Source organism: Zingiber officinale, chromosome 10B (assembly GCF_018446385.1).
Source record: "Zingiber officinale cultivar Zhangliang chromosome 10B, Zo_v1.1, whole genome shotgun sequence".
Lineage (NCBI taxonomy): Eukaryota > Viridiplantae > Streptophyta > Magnoliopsida > Zingiberales > Zingiberaceae > Zingiber > Zingiber officinale.
The window spans coordinates 22,667,254-22,693,973 of NC_056005.1; the positions used below are offsets into that span (position 1 = coordinate 22,667,254).

Consider the following 26,720-nt stretch of genomic DNA (forward strand, 5'->3'; position numbering starts at 1 on the left):
GGATACAACGATGCCAAGGAGTTGTGGAACAACTTGGCTAAGTTCCATGAGGAGAGCTTCAATTCAAGTCATGAAGAGGAGTCAAGTGAGCCAAGTAGCTCACATCATGGAGGTATGGAATTAGAAGTTGAGGCTACTCAACATCTAAGGAAGAAGAGGAGGAGAGTTCTTCATCAAGATTGGTGCAAGAAGAAGTCTCTACCTCCGGAAGGGATGAAGAAGAGAGCTTATATCCATCCTCAACCCTAGGTAACTCAAGCAACTTAATTTCAAGTAAATTACATATAATGTGCTTTGAGTGTAGGGAATATGGGCATTACAAGAGTAAATGTCCAAAGAGGATTAGGAAGACTCCACCGGCGCCAAAGGTCAAGGAAGCCGGAGTCCCGATACGCAAGGGCAAGGAGCACGTGGTGTGCTTCCAATGCAAGCAAAGGGGACATTATAGGAGCCAATGTCCGAGGGGGAGGCAACCTCACAAGGACAAGAGACCAAGCACATCTATGGGGGGAGCTAAGGCAAACCCTAAGGTACCCTTTAAGGCATATCCTTGCAATTCTAATAAGACACATGCTAGTAGCTTTATTGCATTTGTCAATAATGATAAGCATGATAACCATAGAAACCGATACATGTCCTTAGGTGCCAAACATGTCAGCCTAGATAAGGACAATACTAGAAATGCCAACCCTAGAGTTAACTCATCTAAGGTTAAGGAAAACCTAGATAGGAATCCCAAAACAACTAGACATATGCCTAGGAATACCTCAAAGAAAAATGACAAATTAAAACTTGAGGTATTAGAGAAGGAAAATCAAGTCTTAAGGTCAAGACTTGACACTTTGGAAAAGGCCCTTAAGAATTTGGAGAAGTCAACTCTAGGGTCTAAGGGTCAAAAACAAAAGCCCAATGACATGAGAGGTTTGAGTCACAAACCTAAGTCTCAAGTGGTCAAGCTCACTTATCATAATGTTCCATTCGATTATGGAACAAGACCTAGGGCTAGGAAGACCATCACCAAGGTCACAAGGGGAGTCACCCCTAGAGTTGATCTTGATGAGTCCCAAATGACCAAGGCTTTAAAGCCTAGGAGGGTCATTAGGAGGGTTGCTAGGGAAGTCATCCCTAGTGAATATTTAGTGAACCCAATGAGCTCAAATAGGTTTTGGGTTCCTAGGAGCGTGATTTCATCATGCTAGATGGTTTAGGGTGTGCCCATCTTATTTGGATAGGTAGTTAACCTAATCATGGCAAAAGGTGGCATTTTAGGAATTTTCAAGGTGTAATTAAGCCTTGAAAATGAAATTTAAAATTTTACTCATTCCTAAGGTGATTAGGATGTGCCAACCACACTTGAGGAATTTTCTAGGGTCAATCTAATTGGCACATAGTGATCTAAAAATCTTTAGTATATGATTTTAGATCTATTACACTTAGGAATATAGAATTTATGACAAAATGATCAAAATTATCAAAAATGGCAACTAAAGCTAGAATTAGGTATTTTCTATACCTTTATATGTTATTTGCCATATATTGTTTGCCATATGCCATGTCATGACATCATATCTAATTTACTATCATTTGAAATGTCATGATAATGCTTAGGTTAGTTATATGTCATGCCTTATTTAAGTTTCATACTTTATGCCATGACATCATGACATTGGCACATATTTTCACTTATGATATTATTTTATGTCATGTCATCATCTCTTGCATTTATGATCAATTAAATTGATTTAAGGATAAAAACTCAATTTGATATGGAAATCAAATTGTTGTCTAGAAAATGCATGAGAACTTAGCTTAAGATGACCTAAACCCATATCTCACATCAAAATTGACTTGGATGTGTTTGATACACCTTAGATGTGTGTGAGATATTAGGATTATGAGTTAGGATCAAGGTGCATAGCTCTGGTACCTAGATGAGCCTAATTCTAAATTGAGGATCATAGGGAAAGCTTGTGTACAAGTCATGTACATTTAGCCCTAAGATTGTGGTCCTAAATTGAATAGTTTAAAATCATTTCAAAATTGATTTGAAAAACCTTGATGAAGCTTTTCTAGTGATAGCATTCATCATTGAGCAAGTTGATACAAAGATGGATTAACCTTGAGCTATTTCAAAGTTTTTCGAACTTTGTATCAAGATTTGAAAATGGAAGTTATTTTCATAGAAAACTACTTTTCCATGATAATATATGTTATGAGGAATGTATCCTCAAAATTTTACAATTTTTGGAATTTTCTGTGAATTTTTAGGGGCTTCTGAATTTCGGGAGAAAAATCAGAAATTCCTATCAGAGCTTTGTGGACCGATCAGAGGGGATGCTGATCGGTCCGGGGAGGTCTGGATCGATCACTGGACCGATCCAGGGAAGTGTGGATCGGTCTGGTGACCGATCCAGTAAAGGGCTGAGCATGCCAAAATGCTGATTTTCGACTGATTGTTTGAAATTTCAGCTGGAAGTTGGTATTTTAGATTTCTAAAGGATTGAAACTCTCCAAGACATTGTTGGTGCAATGGTCAAGGGGGAGTTTTACCTATTGGTCAAAGGGGAGTTGACTTTTAGGGGGAGTTTTTACTCGATTTCTGAGGATGAGTGATATGAGATTATCACTTAATTGATTATTGTCTTTAGTATCAAGGGGGAAATTAAGGGTTTCAATAAAAGGTATGAGACTCTCATTAGGAAGAAACTCTTAACTTTGATTCACTCTTTTTGATGTGTGTCAAAAAGGGGGAGAAATGTCTAGAGAATGTTCAAGGAAGAACATTGGAGTTTGGGGAGAATGTTCAAGGAAGAACATTGGAGTTTGGGGAGAATGTTCAAGGAAGAACATTGATTGGAGAACTATTAGAAAACCTAAGTTAGGTTATCGGGTTAACCTAACTTGATTATGGTTTTTGTCAAACATCAAAAGGGGGAGATTGTTTGTGCAACCTTAGGTCAAGGTTGACCTGGTTGATCCGACTCGAGTTGACCTGACTCGAGTTGTATTTTGATATTTGATGAGAATAGAAAAGTTGTATTTTGATGTTTGACAAGAATACAAACTTGGGAGATTGTGGGTGCAACCTTCGGTCAAGGTTGACCTGGTTGACCCGACTTGAGTTGACCTGATTCGGGTAAAGTCCAAGTATGGAGACTTGGCACGGAAAAGTCCAAGCAGGGAGCTTGGCACGGGAAAAGTCCAAGTATGGAGACTTGGCACAGAAAAGTCCAAGCAGGGAGCTTGGCACGGGAAAAGTCCAAAGTATGGAAGCTTGGCATGGGAAGTCGGAGAGGGCTCGGTAGCTCGTTCTCCGGACTAGGTCAGAGAGGGCTCGGGAGCCTGCCTGACCGGAGGAAGTGAGAGGGCTCAGCCTGCCTCCTCCGGACTAGGTTAGAGAGGGGAGCTCATTCTGGACCGGACGAGTCAAGAGGGCTTGGTAGCTCGTTCTCCTGACTAGGTCGAGAGGGCTGGAGCGTTCTCTGGACCGGAGGAAGTCGGAGAGGGCTCGGTAGCTCGTTCTCCGGACTAGGTCGGAGGGCTCGGGAGCTCGTTCTCTGGACGGGATGAAGTCGGAGAGGGCTCGGTGGCTCGTTCTCCGACTAAGTCGAGAGGGCTCGGTAGCTCGCTTGACCGGACGAGGTGAAGTCAAGAGGGCTCTGGCTCGTTCTCCGCACTAGGTCGAGAGGGCTCGTGAGCTCGTTCTCTAGACCGGAAGGCTTTAGGGTTTAGGGCTCGAAGGCATTGGATCGGTCCGTGACCGATCCAAAGGATACTTATTGTCTAGATCGGTCGGTGACCGATCAAGAACCAAAGTAATGTTTCGTGGGTTAACTGATCGGTCTGTAGACCGATTAGGAAGCGATGGACTTCAGAGAGCGATAGGAGGGGATCGGTCTGTGGACCGATCCACCTATAGTCTGATCGGTCCACAAACCGATCAGACTTCGAAGCCAACTCTATGTGAGAGTTGGTTGATCGGACTGGGGACCGATCAGCCTAGGGCCTGATCGGTCCATAGACCGATCAGGAGTCTCCCAGACCGATCAGGTTGGAGCCTGATCGGTCCAGGCCTAGCCGTTGCGACACAATGGCTAGATTTCTATGTTGCTCTTTGTCTTCTTCACAGGTGCAGCAGGTGCAGGATATATATCGAGGACGAGGGCCTCTACAGTAACTTCTTCTTCTTGTTCCTCACTACTGCGATTTGAGCTTTGCTGAGCTCCTCTTTGCTGAAGCTTCGTGTGAGCTTCCCTCGATTGGTTGATCAGCTGCTGTTGGCATCATCCGTGAAGTTGCTGCTTCATCAAAGGACTCCAGTCGACGAGAAGAAGGCAAGCAAACTTGGTAGAGTGTATTTACATTCATATTATCCATTGTTTCGTGCTTTATTTCGTGTACTCCTTTATTGCTGTTGCAAAAGAGATTGTGGCGAGGTTTCTCCACCCAGAAGGAGTTCATATTAGCCGGTTATCCGGGGTCTCATCCACCGACGGATTGATAGGCTTCGTCCACCTTACAGACACGCCGAGGAGTAGGAGTATCATCTCCGAACCTCGTTACATCATCGTGTTTGAGGTTTGATCTTCTCCACTTTCGTTTCTACATTGTATTTCCGCTGCGCTAACCTAAATTGTAGGAAGAAATGATAATTTGAGGTCGGCTATTCACACCCCCCTCTCTAGCCGCTATCCGAAGGTCCTAACAGGGACAAATTAGGAATATTCCTAAAAATTATGTACCTCCAAAATTTCTGATTAATCAGTAGGTAGAAACCTATATTGGGTTTCAAAATAATACTTAGAATAAAATTCTCTCAATTTTAAAAGGGTTAAAATGTCACAAAAGAAATTGAATATTAATTTCTTTAAAGGTTTTGTCTAAGAAAGTGGTTGTTGCTCCAATATCCAAAAAGACCTAGTACCTCGCCACAACCTGGAAGCCTTTTATTAAAATAAATATTTAATTGACTAATTATTAAAATGGTTTACTATTATAATCTTTTAACAAGTTAGAATTTTTAAATATTAGTCAAATTTTTACAATTGACAAAATGTTTTTGATTTACTCTTTTATTTTGTCAAGATACAAAGTATGACTTTATGAACATTTTTAAAATTGTTAAACATTCTGTTTACTATTTTTTAAGCACCCCTCAAAATTAATTTCAAAATATTCTAATTTTTCCCCTATTTTTTGATAAGATCAAAGGGGGAGGAAAGATACAAGTTTAGGGGGAGTTAGGACGTTTAAAATTTGAAATTTAAATTTTGCTAACTCAATTGCAACATTATAATGTTATTTTAACTTCTTTCATAATATTATTCATGCAATTTAGGGGTAGTTAGGACGTTTAAAATTTTAAATTTAAATTTTGTTAACTCAATTGCAACATTATAATGTTATTTTAACTTCTTTCATAATATTATTCGTGCAGTTTCATTACAACTTGCAATTTGGTTTGTTTGTTTTTCCCTAACTTGAACTTGGGTTGATGCACATCAAAAAGGGAGAGTTTATTGGAATCCCGTGGTAATTTTGATGTGATCAATCAAGTTAAGTTAGGTCCTGTTATGTTTTGATCCTTGTGTCTAAGTGTGTATGAGCTTAGGAACACAAGAAGTCGAGCGGAAGACGTAGCTAGCGAGAAGGATGATACAAGAAGGGAGTCGACGGGCTCGGTGCATCCAAGGGACGAGGTGTTGCGAAAGAGTAAACAGGTGGACGAGTAGGATGTGTGTGATATTCCGAGGGACGAGAAGCCGGAGTGGAAGTTTGTTCGAGGAGAAGACCAGAAATTATGTTCGGGTGAGCTCTATTTCGGTTGGCCAACATCACCCAAGTTATCGGAGCAATAGGAGAGTAAAAGAAGGCTGAAGATGCTGCTAGAGGCACCTTCAAAGGGAATTGAAGGTGCCTCTGCAGCGCCTCTGTGGTGCCTCCGCGCCTCGCTGTGAAAGGCGCCTTCCGTGGCAGGAAGGCGCCTTTGATGAACAGTACGAAGGCCCCTTCTAACCCTATGGAAGGCGCCTTCAACCAGCCTGCTGTTACCATTGCCAAGGGATAAAGCTTTATCCCTTGGCGCCTCACTTGAGGCACCTTCCACCTTATTAAAGGCGCCTTCTAGCTCCGGATAAGTTTTCCTAGGGGTTATAAAAAAAACCCCTGAACCTAGGAAATAGGATACAACTTTTGTAATCATTTCCTAGCAACTGTATAAGCTTTTCAACGAGTGTAAGAGGCTTCTCCGCCTTCAACAAAGGAGATTTTCTTTTAATGCTTTTATTGGTCTTGAATTAACAATCACCTAGGTTGTAACCAAGTAAATCTGGTGCCTCTTCTTTAAGTTGTTATTTTCATTTATTATTATAGTTACTTTTAATTAGAGTTGAAAGAATGGGAAAGGTTTTTGTTTCCTTTTTCAGGCAATTCACCCTCCCTCAAGCCGGCCGCCAAGGTACTCAATAGACCCAGACTTGAGTATAAGGCTAAATATAAATTTAAATCTTACTTATCTCTTGTAAATCAATTAAATAGAAATTTAGACCAAGCATGGGCCCCTAAGTCTAACCTGATTAATCAAGTTGGACTTGATCAATATTGAATCTCCAAGGATTAAATCTACTACTTGTTGGATCACGACGACCGACTAGAAGGGGGGCTGAATAGCCCTGTAAAAACAAAGGAAAACCTTTCTTGAACTTTCAACTGAACACTTGCATAAAAATAAACAGAAAGTAATAAACAGAAGGAGACTCACAACCTTGACTTGGTTACAACCAAGGAGGTTGTTAATCTATGGAATGAAACGTACACTAGAATATCTCCTTCAGGTAAAGAAGTCTCTTATAGCAATGACACATAAAGAAATAGAAGCTAAACTACAATTGGAAGCACACAAGTGTTGGAATACATAATTTCTGAGATGATGTTAAGTTTCTAGACCAAGGCTATATTTATAGCCTTGGTCGAGGCGCCTGGAAAGGGTCCAGGTGCCTGGGAGGGGATAAAATTTTATCCCCTTCGTAACGGATCACGTTTGACGTTATCCTGATAAAAATCCAACTCTGGGCGCCCGGAATGGTTCCGGGCGCTCGGACGGTCCGGGCGCCCAGAATGGATCTGGGCGCCCGAACCACTAAAGTCAACCAAGTTGACTTTTGGTCAGGGCCCTTTGCTCCAGTGCTGCTCGTCTCGGTCCGGGTCTTCCGCTCTGGCTCCGCTCGCTTGGGTGATTTGAGCCAACCGACATAAGGTTCACCCGAACACAATTTCGGCCTTCTCTAGCAACCTTCCGCTCCGGCTTCTCGTCCCTCGGAAACGTCGCTCGCCTCCTTCTCGTCCGCCCGCGTACTCTTCCGTAACGCCTCATACCTCAGACGCATTGAGCTCGTCGGCTCCCTCCCGTACCGTCCTTCTCGCTAGCTGCGTCTTTTGCTCGACTCCTTGTGCTCCTAAGCTCTTGCATACTTAGACACAAGGTTAAAAACACGACAGGACCTAACTTAACTTGTTGATCACATCAAAATAATCTTAGGGTTCCAACACTACTTTGATAGACCTTATCGAGGCTATGATTCAGGGGGAGCCAATAGAAATATCATTTCCATTAGATAAACTTGATTAATGCTTGATTTACTATTTTTCTTTATACATACTTAGATTAGGATAGATAAAGACTTAGGCTTGATCTACACCTAACTAATTTAGCCTATTATTTTTAGGAAGAAAATCAAATAGTCATTTTCTTTAAAAGACATTGTCTAGAAGTGGTTGATGATCCAATACCCAAGAAGGCCTAGTGCCTCGCCACAATCTGAAACTCAATTATTGAAATGAATATTTAATTAACTAATTGTCAAATCTTAGTTTAACACTAATATAAATCAATCCTTAGATATTAATTAAAATTGAAGATAAAATTAATCATCTCACAAAATAGATAAAGTTCCCTGATTGATAATTTAAAAAAAGGGTGAGATGGATTTATGTTTAAATTAGTTAATCGAGCTTAAACCTAACTTAATCTTTAAATCGAAGTAAATATAATCCAAATTTAAATTTAAACTTAAATATTTTAAAATTTATTTTTTTTGAAATCTAAATTTAAATTCAAACTAAAATATTTTAAAATTTAAAATTTAAAATTTTTAAAATCCAAATTTATATATTTGAAATCTAAATTTAAATTCAAACTTAAATATTTTAAAATAAAATTTTTAATATTTTTATAATCCAAATTTAAATTCAAATTTAAATAATTTAAAATTTAAAATTTAATATTTAATATTTTGTAATCCAAATTTAAACTCAAACTTAAATATTTTAAAATTTAATATTTTTGAAATCTAAATTGAAATTCAAATTTAAATATTCTTTAATATCATAAATACTTTTCAAAGTTAGATAAAATCAACTTCAAAATTAATTTAACTCCATATCACACAAATACATAAGCTGAACTTGTTTGATTAATATAGAATGAGTGAGATAAAAAATCAGAAAAATAAATAATTACTTTTATATTATTAACTTATGTTTTTCATGCTTAGACTCTAGGGTCATAGTTATTAATCAGGGCATTAATTAAATTAGTTAAGCTTACTATCCCTACAAATTACTTAAAGTTTTTAAGAGAGAGAGAAATAGGGAGTTACATTTTTAAGGTTTCTTATGGGGTGCTATTTCAAAAGAAAGTTTATAAGTTAAAATAAAATACTTCTTCAAAATTTTATAAGAAAATCTTTTCATGGTTAAGTATTTAGTTAAGTTTTTTTAAAAAAGAAAATCTTTTTCAAAGCTAAGTATTTAATAAATTTTTTCTAAGAAAATCTTTTCAAAGCTAAGTATTTTTTAAAGACATCCTTTTCAAAGCTAAGTATTTAGCTAAGTATCTTTCAAAGGCAATCTTTCAAAGTTTTTCTAAGAAACTCTTTGAAAGCTAAATACATTTTTTAAAAAAAAACAAATAAAGTACTACTTTTAGGGGAGCTTAAAGGAAAAGATTAAAAAAATAACTTTTCAAATTTAAAGTTTTTTCAACTTTTCTCTCTACTTAATAATTTTTTATATATGTCAAAAGGGGAGAAATGTGTTAAAAGTAAAGTAAAAAGTCTTATTTTTAGAAAAAGTAATACTTAAGGGGGAGTGAGTAACATTTTATTTTTTGCCTTGAAAAATGCTACTTGAAATTTACTTGGTATTTATTCTACTTTATCTTTTTGAATGCTTTTTGTTTTTGCTTAACTTTGAACTATGTTGTCATAATCAAAAAGGGGGAAATTGTTGGTGCAGGGAACACCAAACAATTGAACCTATGTTTTGATAATGTCCAAGGGTTCAAAGTTAAGGTTACTTGTTGTCTAATAAGTATGAATGAGCTTGCAGGAAAATCCTAAGTATTCTTAGGAAAAATTCCTAGTGGATTCTAGGCAGGTGGAAACCCCTAGGAGAAGGTAACCCTAGGTCCTAGGAGATGGTAACCCTAGGTTATGGAAAGTCCTAGTTGCGGTTAGACAATGAAGTCCTAGTCTGGGGCACTAGGTGAAGTCTTGGCAGGTTGAGGATTGTGGGCGAAACCCTAAAGTCGAGGGCTCTAAGTGAAAATTTTGGGGGTCACAGACCAAGTGAAATTTTGGACGAGTCATGGAGCTAGCGTTCAACATAAAGTCCTGAAGTCTCGGACGCTAAGCAAAAGTACAGACGGTCTAGAGGATTGGTCTGGTAACGATAAACTCTCCTGAGAGGAATAGGTGAGGGCGCGTTCTCCGAAGAGGGAACGGTAGGTGTCGGTCCGACATAAAATTTCAGCGAAACTCAAAGTTAGGACTGGACAGTCCGAAGGCTGTCAAAGTTATCTTGATATACTGTTTTATCTTTTATTCTAACTTTGTTTTGCAAGAAGACTAACATTTGTGCAAGGTCGAATTATGTCGTGTTCGATCGACCGAATGTCTGGATCGGTCGACTGAACCCCTAAGCTAGAAGTGCTTATTTTAGCTCTCGATGAAGTGTAGACCAATGGTTTGGTCGACCAAACCTCAGGTTCAGTCGATTGAACGGTGGATAGGCGCTGACTCAATTGGACCGGGTTGATCAAACCAGATAAGCCAGTGAAAAAAGCAGGATCGGTTGATCAAACAGCGAGATCGGTCGACCGAATAAAGACTCGTCCGAAGCAACAACATTTGGACGGAAAGCCAGGCGAATTCAGCAGGATCAGTCGATCGAACAACTGGATCAGTCGACCGATAAGCTTCGAGTCAAACCTGATTTCGAGATCAGTGGATCTGGATCAGACTCGAACTACTATAAAAAGGAGCATCGACCAACACTTTAAATCACCGAAACTGAACAACTTCTACTCTTTTGTGCGCTGCTCCGAGACGATTCAGCAACGTCCAAACGTTGCTCCGACAATCGACGAACAACTGCTAATCCTTTGTTGTCGGTAAACTTTGTTATTAATTTCAATACTTGTAATTGCTATCGCTGTAAAGATTTCTTGAGCTTATAGTGATTGCCCAACGAAAGCGATCAACGATTGTAGGCCTTTGAATATGAGTTGCCACTGACTCTGAACTAAGTAAATCCTATTTATGTTTGCGATTGCGTTTTTATCTTCCACTGCGTCTCATTTTGTGTTTTCCGAAAAGAAAGATGAAATAATCACGAGCACTATTCACCCCCTTCTAGTGCGCATCGATCCTACAATTTCATGGGGACTTGAGTAATGCACATTATTAGATCAAGTTGAGATCTATATAAATAGACTTCTTTCTATCATTTGTAATCATCCTTTGAAATAAGAAGGTATTATTTACTTACTAAACTTTTCAGTTCTTTCAATTTTTCTGAACCTATTTTTTGTAAGTTTCTAGCAAGTTATAGGTTTACTATGTGCTTTTGCAAGGACGAATTTATCCAAGCGTTGTACAAGTGGGTGTTGCTAAAAATAAAGCTATGATCGAGAAAAGTGGAGAACAATTCTAAAGCAAAAAAGCTAGAAAAAAAAAACTGACTATGGGCCAAGATCATGAGTTAAGAAAGTGACAAAAAGTAAATCTATATTTAGCTTTATAAGAAATGTTTAAATTTTTTATTGATTGAAATTATTTTTTTAATAAGAGATTCTTAATTTAAATGTTTTAAATTTTAGAAAAACTAAGTTAGTTTTAAAATGAAAGGGGCCTTAATTTGATTGTATGGAATTGATATTATTTCTCTAAAAATAAATGATAAATGGTAAATCTAATTTCACAAGTAATTTTTTTCAATAAGGAAAGTTCGATCATGAATAAAATGGAATTTTGTTTATTGATTAAATGATAAATATCAACTAAATTGAAATATAGAGTGTTTGTTAAAATAAAATAAATAAACTCCATCCTTTTATTCACATCATCAATCAAGATTTTTCAAAAGTTTTCTTATACTTCAACACAACATATTTAATTTACCTTTTGAATTTATTCACTATGAAAATACTTTCCTAAAAATATTAATTTTATTCATACCAAATTAGACGATGATTTAGATGTCATTTGGATGATTACCATATCTCCACTTTACTTGATTACTTTTTCAAGAAGTATGCACACACACGACACTCATTGACATCTTTTATTAAAAAGGCAAAACCGGTGGATCATTGCTCATGACTCTATCGTATTAAATATATAATCCAAGAGAATGGTAAATACTTTAATGGCGGCAAGTCTTTGTTCACCTCGTCACTTCAAGATAATAATAATAATCATACTAAATAAATAAGACATAATTTATTAAATCGTGCATCTTAAATTTTGTAATACTAAATTACACCTCCTAATTTAATGTTTAGCATTTCCATGGCTAAAATATCCTTGAAAATTTAGTTGTTTCCGTGAAAATAGTTAAGCGAAGGGTATTTTAGCCAACAAAATACCTACTACTTAAATTTATTGGGCAGAACCAAAGAAAATCCACCTTTGAATCCTCGAAAAATAATAATTTGGATCTAATTGTGCATATGATATTCCTTGGTATGAATCTCCTTTCAATATTGTTTGAGTCCTAGCTATGATTAATTTATAATTTTTTTTTTCAAATAGAGTACGCGACTAAAGGATGCTGAGCTCCTGAGTTGTCCGTTGCGAGCGCTTTCCGATTTACCCTAATGATCGATGAAAAATTTCCATAGAATTAAATCGATCACCCCAAACTCGACGTTACCTATCCTAATTAATCATTTTTCCTTTCAATGTTGTTTATTTGAATGAATCTTCAATCTATGTGCTTACATGAACAAAATTACTACAAAGTAACTCCTATCGACACCTTATGTTTTCTAACCTTCACCCCTGAGATTGGTTGACGGAGACACAAGATGAACATATTCATCTTTTACCATCATATTTTATTTTCTGGCCTTCACTGAAGTAAAATGCAACATAGCTCCCAAAAAAAAATATATATATATATATAAAGCAAGAGCTTTCACAACTGATACACTAAGAAATTAAAATCTAGCGAGAACTCAAGCCGCCGGTTGGGAAAAGATCCTTGAGCGGAACGAAGCAGGACAGGTTAACTGCGCCGCCGGTGACGACAGAGGCAGCGTTGCTGCTGTGGTCGTTGACATCGTCGATTTCGTCGCCGCCGAATCGGCTGCAAGTGATCCTGGTAACGGGATCGAGGGTGCCGTCGCGGTACACGAGTATGCCTTCATGGCCCATCTCGCAGTCCTTCATGGGCCGGTAGGCTTTCTCGAACCCGCGGTCTTGGGCCTTCGCGAGCGGCATGGTCCTGGAACGGGAACCAGGAGAAATTATAACCGGCCACAAATTGTGAATAAAAAAAAAAAATAGATTGTGACGACGGCCGGCGCACCTGACGTGGAAGAGATTGGGGACGAGGGTGGGGCCGAGGTAGAACTCAAGGGCGAGGAAGAAGGCCTTGTAGGTGTTGAGGTGCAGGCCGTCGATCCGGGGGTGCGGAAGGCGCGGGCGAGGCGGCGCCAGTACCGCGGCGTGCCTCCTCCTGCCTTTCCTCCTCCCGCCGGCCGCCGCCTCCAACCGCGACGCGTACTCCCTCCAGGCGAAAGCCGCGGGTTGCTTCTGCCCCTCGGGCGGCGGCGGCGGCTGCAGGGGGAGCGGGACGAAGCCTGCGGCGGACATGAGGGGCTCCAGCTCGTCGTGGGTCATGATGGGGCGGAACGTACGGGTGTGCCACAGCGTCAGCTTCTTGGCCACCAGTTCCTCGACCTTGACGGGCTTCTTCGAGGCCATGGCCGCCGCTCGCTTCCTCCTGCGCCTGTTCGACGGATAAACTCTCGATTTGCCGTGAAGAATGGAGCGGATCGGAAGCCAAGTCACGCCGCTGTGTGTCAGTGCGCGCAGACACGCACTGACACACACCGCGTCCCGCGTTAAATTGCTTGCTTCCCTCCTTCCTTTCTTTCTTACTTAGCACGATCCCAAAGAACCGGGGAATGAAAATATCTAGCGAGAAATTAGAAAATTATTTTGACAAAATAAAAATAAAAAATATTAAAAGCGCTCCTCAATTCTCATCTCTAAAAATATCACTACGTCGAGTTGTTACATCAAGGCTATGTTTAGACTGCCATTACGTAGTTCGAACTGTAATGGGTATACGAGTGCGAAAATATGTCGCGGATGTAGAGTCGTTTCAAGGCCGCGGTGGTAGTTCCATCTCTAAGAAGAGTATGATATAATAATATTATCTATTTTAAATTTATTTTTATAATGATATAATATTATTTATTTTAATTTAAGTTTTCATAATTTTAAGTTTAGAAAGAACTCATGTTAATTGAAATATTTATATCTTTTTAAATTCACAATTTCTTTCTATATCTTTCTAACGAGAAACTTTAATATTCGTAATTTTTTTCTATATTTTGCTAACGAGAAACTTTAATTATATAAGTATCTTAAGTTGGTTTTATATGATCAATCAAATTAAATTAAATCATATATTATTTTGATGTATTATGTCTAAGTGTATAAAAATTTAGTAACAGAGGAAATTGAGCGGAAGATATAGCGGACGAGAAGGATGTATTATTTTGATGTATTATGTCTACAGAAGAGTACACTGGTGGATGAGAAGGAATGTGCGCGGCGCATCCTAGGAATGAGAGGCCAAGGAGGAAGTTTACTTGAAGAGAATGTTGGAGTTGGATTCGGGTGAATGATAATCACCATTTTGATACAATATTTTGACCTGTATATGTGTGTTTTTTATCCTCTCATGTGGTAAATTAGCATTTATATTGTATTTCATGAGTGACATTTATTTTTAGACTTATTTGTCATTTATTTAATATTTGTGATATTTAATGCTAATATTTAAATATAGATTTATAGTTAAGTGATCAAAAAGACCAAGGATTCAAGTTAGATCAGATCAAATTTGGACTCAAATTTATGGTTAATTGAAGAGAACCAATCTAGATTGTTCATCAATCAAAGATTTGGTTCATCTGAGTTAAGAAAGGATAGATTATGACCCCTGATCTAGATCTAAGCCTTTGGATCAGATGTAGTCCACCATTAATCAAGATATGGAGAGTTCTTAGTCGTCCATTAAGATTTAGTTATAAAGAGAAGCTACAGTGATTTCACGACATCTTCTTCTCTTGCGATCTTCTCTGCTTCTCACGCCTAAACATAATTCCTCTTGATCGCCATCCACTCCACCAAAGGGTTGGCGGTCCACTTCCACTTCACACCCACCGGCCAGTCATCCCTTCCCTCTCCCTCTTCCTCCTTCATTTCATCTAGAACCGACGCCTAGAAGTTCTCGTGATTTTTCTTCTTCCCAACACCATTGACGGAAGCCTCATCCACGTCGTCGTCCATTCTTCTTCATCGATCTTCGGCCACTTCCTCTTTGGGTTTGAAGAGGAGGAGCCGAAGCCTTTCCCTTCCCCTCTTCGGGTTAGAAGAGAGGCCCTTCATCTTGATCCACATCCGGCCGGCAAGCTCACAGCCACTTCTCCTCTTCAGGGTTAGAAGAGGAGAGCATACCACCACTTCCGGGCAACACCTTCACCGACATCAGTTCCCCTTTCATATTTCAGACAACAGCCGCATCTGAAGCTCCCTCAGCAACCGTCGTCATCCATTCCAATGCATTGGATTGTTCCTTTCTTTAAAGTTGTTTTGCGCTGATTGTTAGTTATTTCTTTGTGTTGAGTTGATGTGTTTCAATTGTGTGTTGAATGATTGTTAATCCTGTCCGAAAATGGTGAAGACGACTAGCTGAGGATGCAGCTCCTCGGTTGACTGTGTGAAGGCTCCACTCTGCTTTGTAACACAAAGAACGTCAGTGCCGAGCTAGGGAAGGAGTCCCCGGCGTTGGCTCTCTGATGCTCAAGTCAGTCACCGGAATAGTAGAAAAGACGACAAAGAACTGTAGCAACAGCAAAAGCTCTAGCACAGATAACACCTACCTCCGTCGGTGCATGGACCCCCTTTATATAGTACTTTGGTAGCAGACGTGCACGCTTCTCAAGGCATGTGCACATTTTTCCAACTGTCCTATGAAAAGACATGTCAGGAAAGTATCTCTGACACCATTCCATAACAGAGTATGCAATCTCTGATATGACAATAGAAGCTTTCGTCGTACGATTTGCCTGTTGACCATGCCCTGTTGTCAGCGGCACTAACTCCTAGAAGGATATGATAAGCTATCCCACTGTTTGGCCAAGTGGGGGAGCTGCTCAACCAGGATTCCCCGCCCAATCGCTCAAGGTTGTTCTTCTCCGTAGTCCCTCAACTCAGTATGTTGTCTCTTGCATGACCAGATAGGCAGTTTGGTCGGACTATCATTCACTAGGTCACAGTTGTGAGCATCTGATGTCCTCTATATAGTTGTCTCAACCGGATAAGAGATCTGGTTAGATGAGCCTCCAGGCTAATCGGATCCTTCATGTCCTTTCGGCACATTGCCACCCGTTTGGTCGACTTTGGTCAGGCGACGATTTTCTTCCTTTGACTGCCTTGACTTTGACTTCCACATCGACTGTTATCCCCACCTTTGATCCACACTTGGTGGATTCCCTTTATTGCCGCATCACAAGTTCTCCCTTCAAGTCTAGTCGAAGGAGGCTATAAGTCTGACTGATTGGACGAGCAGTATCTTCGATGACCTTCACGGTCAATCAGACATTCTAGGTTTTAGCCACTCAGCTATCACTTGCTGACATGTGTTTAAGGTCATCGTTCTGCTATATTTTACTAACTTGGGTTTAGAACCACCGCTCGACTCTTAGACGGAATGATTATTCTATTGTAAGTCATTTTATGTGTCACGCCTCAAATAGTCCCTGCCAAAAGAAATTTCGGCAACATCTCCCCTGTACGGGTGATAATATGAAACTTGACTACATCAATTCAGATACCTCGACCAACACAGCCAGAACATATGTATAATAACAATGAAAATAATCAAACACCTACGCAGTTTAATAGTAAAACATTAACTTAAGCAACGATAAGATAATCATTTCAAATAACCTACTTAACTACACCCATAAAGCACAAATCCGATATCCTACTCAACTACACCCATAAAACACAAATCATCAGCATGCATCTAAACGAAAACCCATCGAGAATAAGAAATCATACAAGATCCAAATGTCAAAAGATACAAGTATGAAATATAGTCTATAACATAATAAGGAAACTGAAATATGCGAACTCGTCGCGACGCGCAGTGGTGGGGGACTAGCGATTCGAACCTCTTGAACAGCCTCAACCTGAAAATAGTAATAACGAGGTGTGAGTCCAACACTCAGCGGATACCTAGTTGACATGCATAGTAAATAATAACCAACATAAATAAATATGTGTACAGTCTCCTGGATAGAAAATGCAAAACGGCAAAGTAAGGAGTATCTATACTAACTAGAACCTGGGAATAGGGATATCAAGGTTGTTAGACCCCGAGTATCATAAATCCTGTATGTATGTCAAACAATGCATCCATCCAATATGCAGCATATAAAGTGCAACAAACACAAGTAATAAATGCAAATAATGCATATGATGCCAATAACATGTCATGGTCACCCCTGACGCCAGTCATCCATCTCACACACGATGGTGAGACCGAGTGGGTAGAGCTGTGACAATCGTGCATTCTGTCATCATTGCTCCTGAGCGACCGAGTGGACGGGATGCTGTCGGAGTACACCTATCCTCCTACTCCAAATTATAAGTAGGGGAGCACAATGCTCTCATCTCCCTGAGACAATCCAGAGGAGGGATCTCTGCCGGCTACCACGCCGCGTCACACTATCCATGAGCGGACCAACGGAGTCAAACAGAGCAACCTGCTGCAACACACTCTGCCTGAATAAAACCACTAACCCATGAGTGGTTGTGTGTGCAGATCCATGTAACTGACGATGTGCTTAACAATAATGGAGCTGTCAATCGCTCAGCATGCAATTATGCGTAATGATGCATGACACTGAGCATAGAAATATCCTGATCCTATCTACCTCCATAAAAACATGTACCAAATACGTGGATCAAATAATATGATCTAGGTACACAGGTCAGGTATGGTATCTAACCAGTTCGATATATCATAAAGCATGATATGTCACTACCTCTATAACATAAGTAGTAAATAGGGCATGAATGCTAAATAAGTAACAAACAAAACATGCTTGGAAAACAAATAGTAACATGCCGATGCAGATATAAACATATTTAGTACTACTTGTTAAAATCTACTAAACATATCAACAAGACATATCAAAATAGATAGGTCAAGGTACCCGCTTCAAAAAGAAGGTAACACCAAGCAATCCAAAGTCGAGACGCCCGTCTCGAATTAGTGTCTTGCGTCAAACAATATATATATATATATATATATATATATATATATATATATATATATATATATATATATATATATATATTATTTAGCTAAATATAAAAGAATAGCTAAATAAAATCCCTAATACTAAGTTAGAGCAAAACCCTAATCACATCACAACTAATTACAACCTCAAATCAAACCTACACATGATCTACCACATGTTCCAACCATACTAATCATGAAATCCTCCAAATTCAATATGATCTATAACCAAGATCAATTACCTACATTCAACTAATCAATCACACTTAACCTGATTCATCTAGAACATGTATCAATTACTCCTACATATACCTCAATCAAGCTACTGGAAAGCAAGGTGATCTGCTGGACCAGACAAGAATCCCTCAATTAACAACCACTGTTGATTGGGGAAACCAGGAGAGCTACTGGTTGGGGTGCTGTCGGACCAAGAACACTCCACAGACCCTATAGCTCCTTGGTGGCAGTTCACAGCGTCAACAGCGCCCGAAACCTTGGCAGTAGTGGTTGTTGCTCACGGTCGCAGGTATACAAGAGGGTGGGAGCCCTACTCAGCCAACTACAACCCCTTCCCGAACTAGCAGATGGTGGCTCGGCAGCTTCGACAAGGCCGCACACGAAGGCGAGCACCAAATCAGTGAAAACTGTGGCAGATCTAGGGCACGGTGTCACTGGCGGTGCTCCGTGCGACGGCGGCGGCTAGGGCACAACTCTCTGGGAAGATGGCACCACCAAGGTCAGTAGAGACACAGTGGAGGAGAGGAAGAGGAGAAGCTCGACGTCGTAGAGGAGCATCGGCACATTCCTGATCTCCCCCGATCTAGGGCTCGGCTGGCGACGCTGCTGTCGGCTGTGGCGACCCGAGGGTGATGCGACCAAGAGGAGGAGAAGGCGCGACTAGATCGGGAAGAGGAAGGGAATTGGGTGAGGAGCGGAAGAAGTGGCTGTCGGGGAAGAAGAAAGGGTTGCCGCTGCTCGGGCTGAGGAGAGGGGTTTTGTATGCTCGGGGAGGAGAGGTGTCGCCAGCGTTGGCGGCGTCAGTGTGTTGGTTAGGCGACGTCGGCGCCGTAGGGCACAGGTCGGGTGAGGAAGTGGGGCGCGGGCATGCGGGGAAGGAAACGACACAATAGAGGAACAGTGGAAAAAAAAATAAAAAGGAAATTCAAACATTTTCTCGTTTAAATAGGGTAGTCCAAACAGATTTTCCCGGGACCCAATATTGATCCCCTTAAACTCGTCATACGAGCTCCGAAAAAATTTCAGAAAATTTCTAAAAATTTTAGAAAATTTCTAAAAATTTCGAAAAATTTCCTTATGGTTATTCACCCTTTTTCGATATTTTACATTATGACAATGTTTTCGCACGATCGCTTCTTAGTCAGAGGTTTTTATCGATCGAGATACTTGGCGATGACACTTAACGATTTTTCAACTTCTTGCTGCTTCCTTTGTCGAGTGAGTGCTTCATGATAGCCGCTGACCTCATCTTAATTTCTTGAAGACTGTACAAATCTCCTACTATTAATGCTGAGCACGCCGCCCATACCCTTTATTTAAGCCTCATAATGCTTCCATGTCGCCATCCGCCACGTGCCCCGCTTTATACTGCCACACATTTGATATGACAGGCAGATATCCGCGGTTGATGTGACAGGCATTGTTTCAAATTCAACGGCCAGATCTCGGCCTTGTTTTGTGTAGCCCTCGATCAGATGGCTCAGAACAGCCGTCCTCGGGGTTTATAAACCTTTATTTGCCATCTTTCTTTTACGTTACTGCATCTTATTTCTCACGCATGCTCTTCGCTGATTTTCTTCTCCGTCGCTCTTCGCCAGCGAAACTTCTCCGTAAGCGTTCTCTCCCTCTGTTTATTCGCTCTTTGATTTTTGTCAACCTTCCCGCTTCTACTTTTTGTTGTTTCTTCATGGCCACCCCTTCTCCCCCTCCGTCGCTTATCGTCGGCTTGTGGTATACATCCACCAAGTCCAATGTCAACGGCGATGAGATAATGCAGATGCAAATGTCTTACAACATTCCTGGTGACCACCAAATAATTATTCCCATTGCCTATGCACGAACACATACATTGTCGGACGACTACCTTACTTTTTTCAAAGACCAATTTTTGGCCCATCTGTGCTTCCTGACCCACCCCTTCTTCTCTGCTGTCTGTAGATACTTTCATATTCCTTTATCCCAATTAGTGCTGAACTCCTTTAGGCTTCTGTGTGAGGCGACCACTCATCTCACTGATCAGAAGTATCATATACATAGGCTGCTGCACGAAGGCATTCTATATAATTTTGGACTGAGCCCCCTCCACTCACCGCTGCTCGACTCATTAGGTAAACTATTCCTTCCTATGTCACCTTAGAATTTAACTGATTTCACTTTCATTTTTGCAGCCGAAGTCATGTTAAAGTCCCTACTGAGCGGCAAGAGCAAGCTCTCTACCGTCGAGATCAACTCTCACGGAGCTGCCGAACTGGAGAACCGCGGGTTGGTGCCGGTCGGCAGCTCAGTAGATCAGACTGGTGAGGTGAGTCGAGAGGCTGGGAGTAGTGAAGCCACTATTGGAGCAATCTAGGTGCCCTAGGTTTTGATGTTTGGGTAAAAGTTTAAGTTAGGTTTATTGTTGTATTTGATATGTATTGTGAGTGTGTAGGATACAGGTACAACAAGGAAAGTACAAGTGTAATCTTGGCAAAGGAGAAAAGTCCAAGGATGAGTCTTGGCGGTGTAAGTCCAAGCATGTAGTCTTGGCAACGTAAGTCCAAGTGTGACTTGACAATGGATGAAATCCTGGAGGTGAGGAGCCTCTTGGCAAAGGAAGATCCGACAATAAAGACAAGGCCGAAGGAAGCTCCAAAAGGCAAGACGTGAAGGATGGGGAGGCATCTAAGGGAGGCGAGGCTAATGGAGGAGGCTACAAGGCTATGTCTAGGTTGGTCAGATGAGGACAAGTGCTGAGTGAATGTACTCGGAGGTCAAATCCTAGGGTTAGAGTTTGATCAGTTGACTGGGGTATGACACAAAGTGTTTCTGTGCCCGACGACTGAGAAAATAGTTGTTCGGCACTGTAGCAATCAAACGGGCATTGTAGTAGTCAACCGGTACTGTAGCAGTCGACTGGTACACTATAGCAGCCGACTGATGCACTGTAGCAGTTGACTGGTGCACTGTAGCAGTCGACTAGTAGTCAATCATTGACTTGTAACAGTTGAATTTCACTTAGGACTAGTCGATTGGTGGTTGTACCAATCGACTGGTGGTGGGAAAATACTTGGTGTTTTCCTCCCAAGCTCTATTTAATAGAGCTCGGGGTGCTTGGGTAAAGTTGACGAAATAGACTTGGTTAAAGTCTATTAGAGTCTCCCAAGCCCTCGTATGATCGGTGTACTTGTATTCAAGTGTTTGTGGCGAGATTTCTCCACCGACAAGGAGCTTGAGCTAGCCGGAGGATTTCCGAGGAGTCATCTACCGACGGATAGGGATCGTCCACCTTATGGACAGTCGTGGAGTAGGAGCTTTATCTCTGAACCACATTAAATCTACGTATTAGGTTTTCTTTCTCTTGTTAGCATTTATTTTTGTATTCTGCCGTATGTACTAACTATTGTAGGAAGCGACGTTTTGGGTGAGACGCTATTCACTGCCCCCTCTAGCGGACGTCAAGGTCCTAACAAGTGGTATCAGAGCGAGGTTAGCTCTTGTTGAACTAATCGCCAAGAGAGCAGCTAGAGGAAGAAGATGGAGTCGAAGGGATCTCTCGTATGGGACATCCGAATCCCACCTCCATACGAGCATGAGAACTTCGACTATTGGAGGAAGCACATGGAGATGTGGTTCCAAATGAATTGGAACCAATGGATTATATTGGAGGAACCATTTAAAGCTCCAACGAATAAAAAGGGAAAGCGTCTCCGACCTCGATATCGAACCGAGGAGCAAAGGGAGCAATCAGAGACGAACAAGGGGGTAACTAGAATTTTAATTAATTTATTACCTCCTAATGCAGTATTGAATGTAGGTGAATATGAGAACGCAAGTGACCTTTGGAAAAAGGTAATTACGCTTCATCAGAGTCCTACACAAATCCAAGAAGAGGAGGTGCCCAAGGAGAAAGACTCATTGGTCCAAGAAGAGAAGGACCAATTGGATGTTGACACGGGTTCAACATCCGAGGAGGAGAAGGAAGATGAGGAGGTTTCATCCACATCTTCAAGGGAGGAAAAAGTGGAATCGTTCACATCTTCAAGGGAGGAAAAAGTGGAATCGTTCACATCTTCAAGTGAAGAAGAAGAAGAGCAATCCAAGGAAGAGGAGATCTTGGAGGCTCAACCCTCCACCTCAAATACTAAGAAGAGTGCAAAGGATCATATCAAATGCTTTGAGTGTGGTAAGATGGGTCACTACTGTTGGAACCCCAAGGTTGTTTTGGTGTGATCAACAAGTTAAGTTAGGTCCTGTGTGTTTTAACCTTATGTCTAAGTGTGCAGGAGCTTAGGAACACAGGTACTCGAGCGGAAGACGCAGCTAGCGAGAAGGATGGCACGCGGTGCGTCCGAGGGACGAGGTGCTACGGAAGAGTACCCCGGTGGACGAGAAGGAAGCGTGCGGTGGTTCCGAGGGGCGAAAGCCGGAGCGGAAGATTGCTCGGGGAGCAAGAGACGCAGCTAGCAAGAAGGTTGGCATGGGGTGCGACCGAGGGATGAAGACTGCGGATGAGTACGCTGGTGGACGAGAAGGAAACACGCGACGATTCTGAGGGACGAGAAGCCGGAGCGGAAGGCTGCTCGAGAAGACCGGAAGTTGGGTTCGGGTGAGCCCTATTTCGGATGACAGAGATCACCCAAGCGAGCGGATCCAGAGCATAAGATCTGGACCGAGGCGGGACTGAACCAGAGAAGAGGTCTCGGACAAAAGTCAACAACTATTGACTTTTTGCTCCGGGGCGCCCGGAACCATTCCGGCGCCCGGAGCAGTCCAGGGCGCTCGGAATGGCTCCGGGCGCCCGGACCTAGAATTTGATCAGGATCAAGATTTGACTCGATCTGATTGTTAGGGGATAAAATTTAGCCCCCCAGGGCGCCCGGAACTCTTCAGGGCGCCCCGACCAAGGCTATAAATATAGCCTTGGTCCAGAAGCTTTTCAACGAACTCAGAACTTGTAATTCCAACGCTTGTGCGCTTCTAGTTGTAGTTGAGCTTCTATTTTCTGTGCCTAAACGCTGTAAGAGACTTCTCTGCCTGAAGGAGTTTTTAGTGCTTCAACTTCCTTGGATTAACAACCACATCGGTTATAACTAAGTAAACACTCGTGCCTCTTCCTTTATGTTTTATTTCTTTTATATTCTTATGCAAGTGTAAGCTTAAAGAGTTCGAGGAAGGGTTGTTTGTTTTTATTTTACAGGGCTATCCAACAACCCCCTCCTAGCCGGTCGCAACAGTCCAACAAGTTGTATCAGATCCGAGACGCCTCAGAAGGACTAACCGCCGTCTGAAGCAACAAAACGATGGCCGAAGCTAGCGACTACCCACCAGCATTCGAGGGGGAGTTCTCTTTATGGAAGCAACAAATGGAGGTATATTTGAATTCAGATTTTGGTATTTCTTTAATATTGAAATGTGGTTATGAAGCACCAAAGACATCGAATGGAGAAGAACTCGATCTACGCCTCTGGAACAAGAAGCAATGTGACAAGTCAATGGCAAACGGTCTGGCAGAGTTTCACATTCTAACCGTAATACCAAATGAAGATCTTGATAGAGTTGGCGAATATAAAAGCGCAAAAGAATTTTGGGAGAAGTTCTTGAAGCTCTACGAAGAACCTTTGGAAGCCGACGACTCAACAGACACCAAGCCACCGACAGAACAGTCCGAGACCGAAGAAATTGTCGAGATAGCAATCATAGCGGAAGACCCACCTACAGATGAAGAAAGCTCATCCGAGATGAGCACCGAGAAAGGGGGAGAGTCTTCGGAAGAAAGTAATTCAACAGGGGGAGAACCAACAACCGACGAGGTAAGTAAGGTATGGCCTCTACCCTCTGAACAACTGGTTAATTCAATAGAAAATTTGCCTGAAGATTTTTTCGATTTAAAAATTAAATTATCGAAAGAGTGTTTCAGTTTACCAATCATTTTAAAAGAATTTTGCAAATTAAAAAATATTTTGACAAAAGAATTTTGCAAGTTAGAAATCTTGCCGAAAGACTTTTGTGAATTACAAAACATTTTTTCGAAAGAATTATGCAAATTAGAAATATTATTAAAAGAATTCTTCGAATTGCAAAATGTTTCGATGAAAGATTCTTACGAATTATAAAATATTTTGATAAAAGAATTTTGCAAGTTAGAAATATTGCCAAAAATTTTCTTCGAATATTCTTTTGAATTACAAATTATATTATCAAAAGAATTCTTCGAATTGCAAAATGTTTCGACGAAAGATTCTTACGAATTACAAAATATTTTGATAAAAGAATTATGCAAGTTAGAAATATTGCCGAATTTTTTTTCCGAATATTCTTTTGAATTACAAATTATGTTATGAAAGAATTTTGTGAAATAAAGTCTATAAAAGAAATTGCTTGTCGATTAAAGTATCTCGACAAACTATTAATAGAAATTAACATGATAGAATTTGTTGCATGTTTAATATTTGTTACTTTAAATCTGAAAAAGTGTGATTTAAGAAGTTATGATATATTAAAATGGAAATTTAAAACTTTCTAATAAAAGCATTAGAGTAAAATATATAAATAAAATAAATGCATAGAAAATTTCCTTTAATGTTATCATTTCCCTTAAATTTTCTAGCATAAAGTTTTGGGCTTAGAAATTTTTTTTTCTTTAATGGAGAAAACTTAGAAACTTTTCAAAAGTCATTTTTGATTTAGAAATTTTTCCTTAACTTTGAAATATTTTTCAGAAAATCTTTGAAATAGATTTTTATAATTTTTCTAAGTGTCAACCCTTAGATTTTTCATGCAACCCCAATTTTTTATGTGATCAAAGGGGGAGAAGAAAAAGTATAGGGGGAGGTAGAAATTGAAAATTAGAATTTTTTGAAATTTAATTTTTCTATCTTTTTGCACGTTATTGCAAAATAAATTGTTTAATTTTCATATCTATTTTTGACCCTAGCTTAATTTGGGTTGATCACATCAAAAAGGAGGAGATTGTTGGAACCCCAAGGTTGTTTTGGTGTGATCAACAAGTTAAGTTAGGTCATGTGTGTTTTAACTTTGTGTCTAAGTGTGCAGGAGCTTAGGAGCACAGTTACTCAAGCGGAAGACGCAGCTAGCGAGAAGGACGGCACGCGGTGCGTCCGATGGACGAGGTGCTGCGGAAGAGTATCTCGGTGGACGAGAAGGAAGCATGCGGTGGTTCCGAGGGATGAAAGCCGGAGCGGAAGATTGCTCGGGGAGCAAGAGACGCAGCTAGCGAGAAGGTTGGCACGGGGTTCGACCGAGGGACGAAGACTGCGGATGAGTACACTGGTGGACGAGAAGGAAACACGCGGCGATTCCGAGGGACGAGAAGCAGGAGCGGAAGGCTGCTCGAGAAGACCGGAAGTTGGGTTCGGGTGAGCCCTATTCCAGATGACAGAGATCACCCAAGCGAGTAGATCTGGAGCAGAAGACCCGGATCGAGGCAGGACTGAACCAGAGAAGAGGTCCCGGACAAAAAGTCAACAACTGTTGACTTTTTGCTCCGGGGCGCTCGGAACCATTCCGGCACCCGGAGCAGTCCGGGGCGCTCGGAGCAGTCCGAGGCGCCCGGAATGTCTCCGGGTGCTCGGACATTGAATTTGACCAGGATCGAAATTTGACTCGATCTGATCGTTGGGGGATAAAGTTTATCCCCCAGGGCACCCGAAACCCTTCGGGGCACCCCGACCAAGGCTATAAATATAGCCTTGGTCCAAAAGCTTTTCAACGAACTCAGAACTTGTAATTCCAACGCTTGTGCGCTTCTAGTTGTAGTCGAGCTTCTATTTTCTGTGTCTAAACGCTGTAAGAGGCTTCTCCGCCTGAAGAAGTTTTTAGTGCTTCAACTTCCTTGGATTAACAACCACATCAGTTGTAACCAAGTAAACACTCATGCCTCTTCCTTTATGTTTTATTTCTTTTATATTCTTATGCAAGTGTTAGCTTAAAGAGTTCGAGGAAGGGTTGTTTGTTTTTATTTTATAGGGCTATCCAACAACCCCCTCCTAGCCGGCCGCAACAGTCCAACAACTACAAGATTAGGTGTCCTTCTCTCAAGAAGGTAATCCCAAAACGTAGTAAAGTTGCTTTAAGAACTAATGTGGGTTGTAGGGATGGAGTCAAGGAGAAGAAGCATATTCGATGCTTCACATGCGGTAAGTCGGGTCACTACCACACAAAGTGCCCAAGAAGAAGAGAGCTCACGAAATTGGCACACTTAAAGAAGTGGGAGAAGAATAGAGCTTCAAGGGCAAGGGAAGTAAATCCTAACTTGAATTCAAGTTCAAATTCAAATTCCTCCATGCATGTTAGAAATAATATGAATTATTTTCCCATGCATATTTATGGTTCTAGAAATAATGATAGGAATAGGGTTAATGTAGGTGATAACCCTAGGAAATCATTTTCAAATGATAGACCTAAAATGAAATAACCTATCTTGCCTAAGGAGAAGAAGGTGGTTGAAAATCTAGACATTAATCCCAAGAAGTGGAGATACATGCCTAAGAAAGGTAGGTCTAGGAATGTCCATGATGGACATGTTGATTCTAGGGTTAGAATCCTAAAATTGAAAAATCAAGCCTTGAAGGGAAAGCTTGAGGAAATGGAGAAAG

General features: G+C 40.8%; 1 protein-coding gene and 1 long non-coding RNA gene across 2 annotated transcripts; both read right to left on the minus strand.

Annotated features, from left to right (window-relative positions):
* Positions 1-12,368: 12,368 nt before the first annotated feature.
* On the minus strand, positions 12,369-13,475 carry LOC122029628. The gene is made up of 2 exons (XM_042588697.1): positions 12,871-13,475; positions 12,369-12,786 (listed from the first exon to the last, which is right to left on the minus strand). Exons 1-2 carry the CDS (start codon positions 13,266-13,268, stop codon positions 12,507-12,509), a joined length of 678 nt encoding a protein of 225 aa, XP_042444631.1. The 5' UTR covers positions 13,269-13,475; the 3' UTR covers positions 12,369-12,506.
* Positions 13,476-16,475: 3,000 nt separating this feature from the next.
* On the minus strand, positions 16,476-18,968 carry LOC122029813. Its single transcript, XR_006125194.1, has 2 exons — positions 18,202-18,968; positions 16,476-16,774 (listed from the first exon to the last, which is right to left on the minus strand). It is a non-coding gene; the product is annotated as an uncharacterized LOC122029813 (long non-coding RNA).
* Between the last annotated feature and the right edge of the window lie 7,752 nt (positions 18,969-26,720).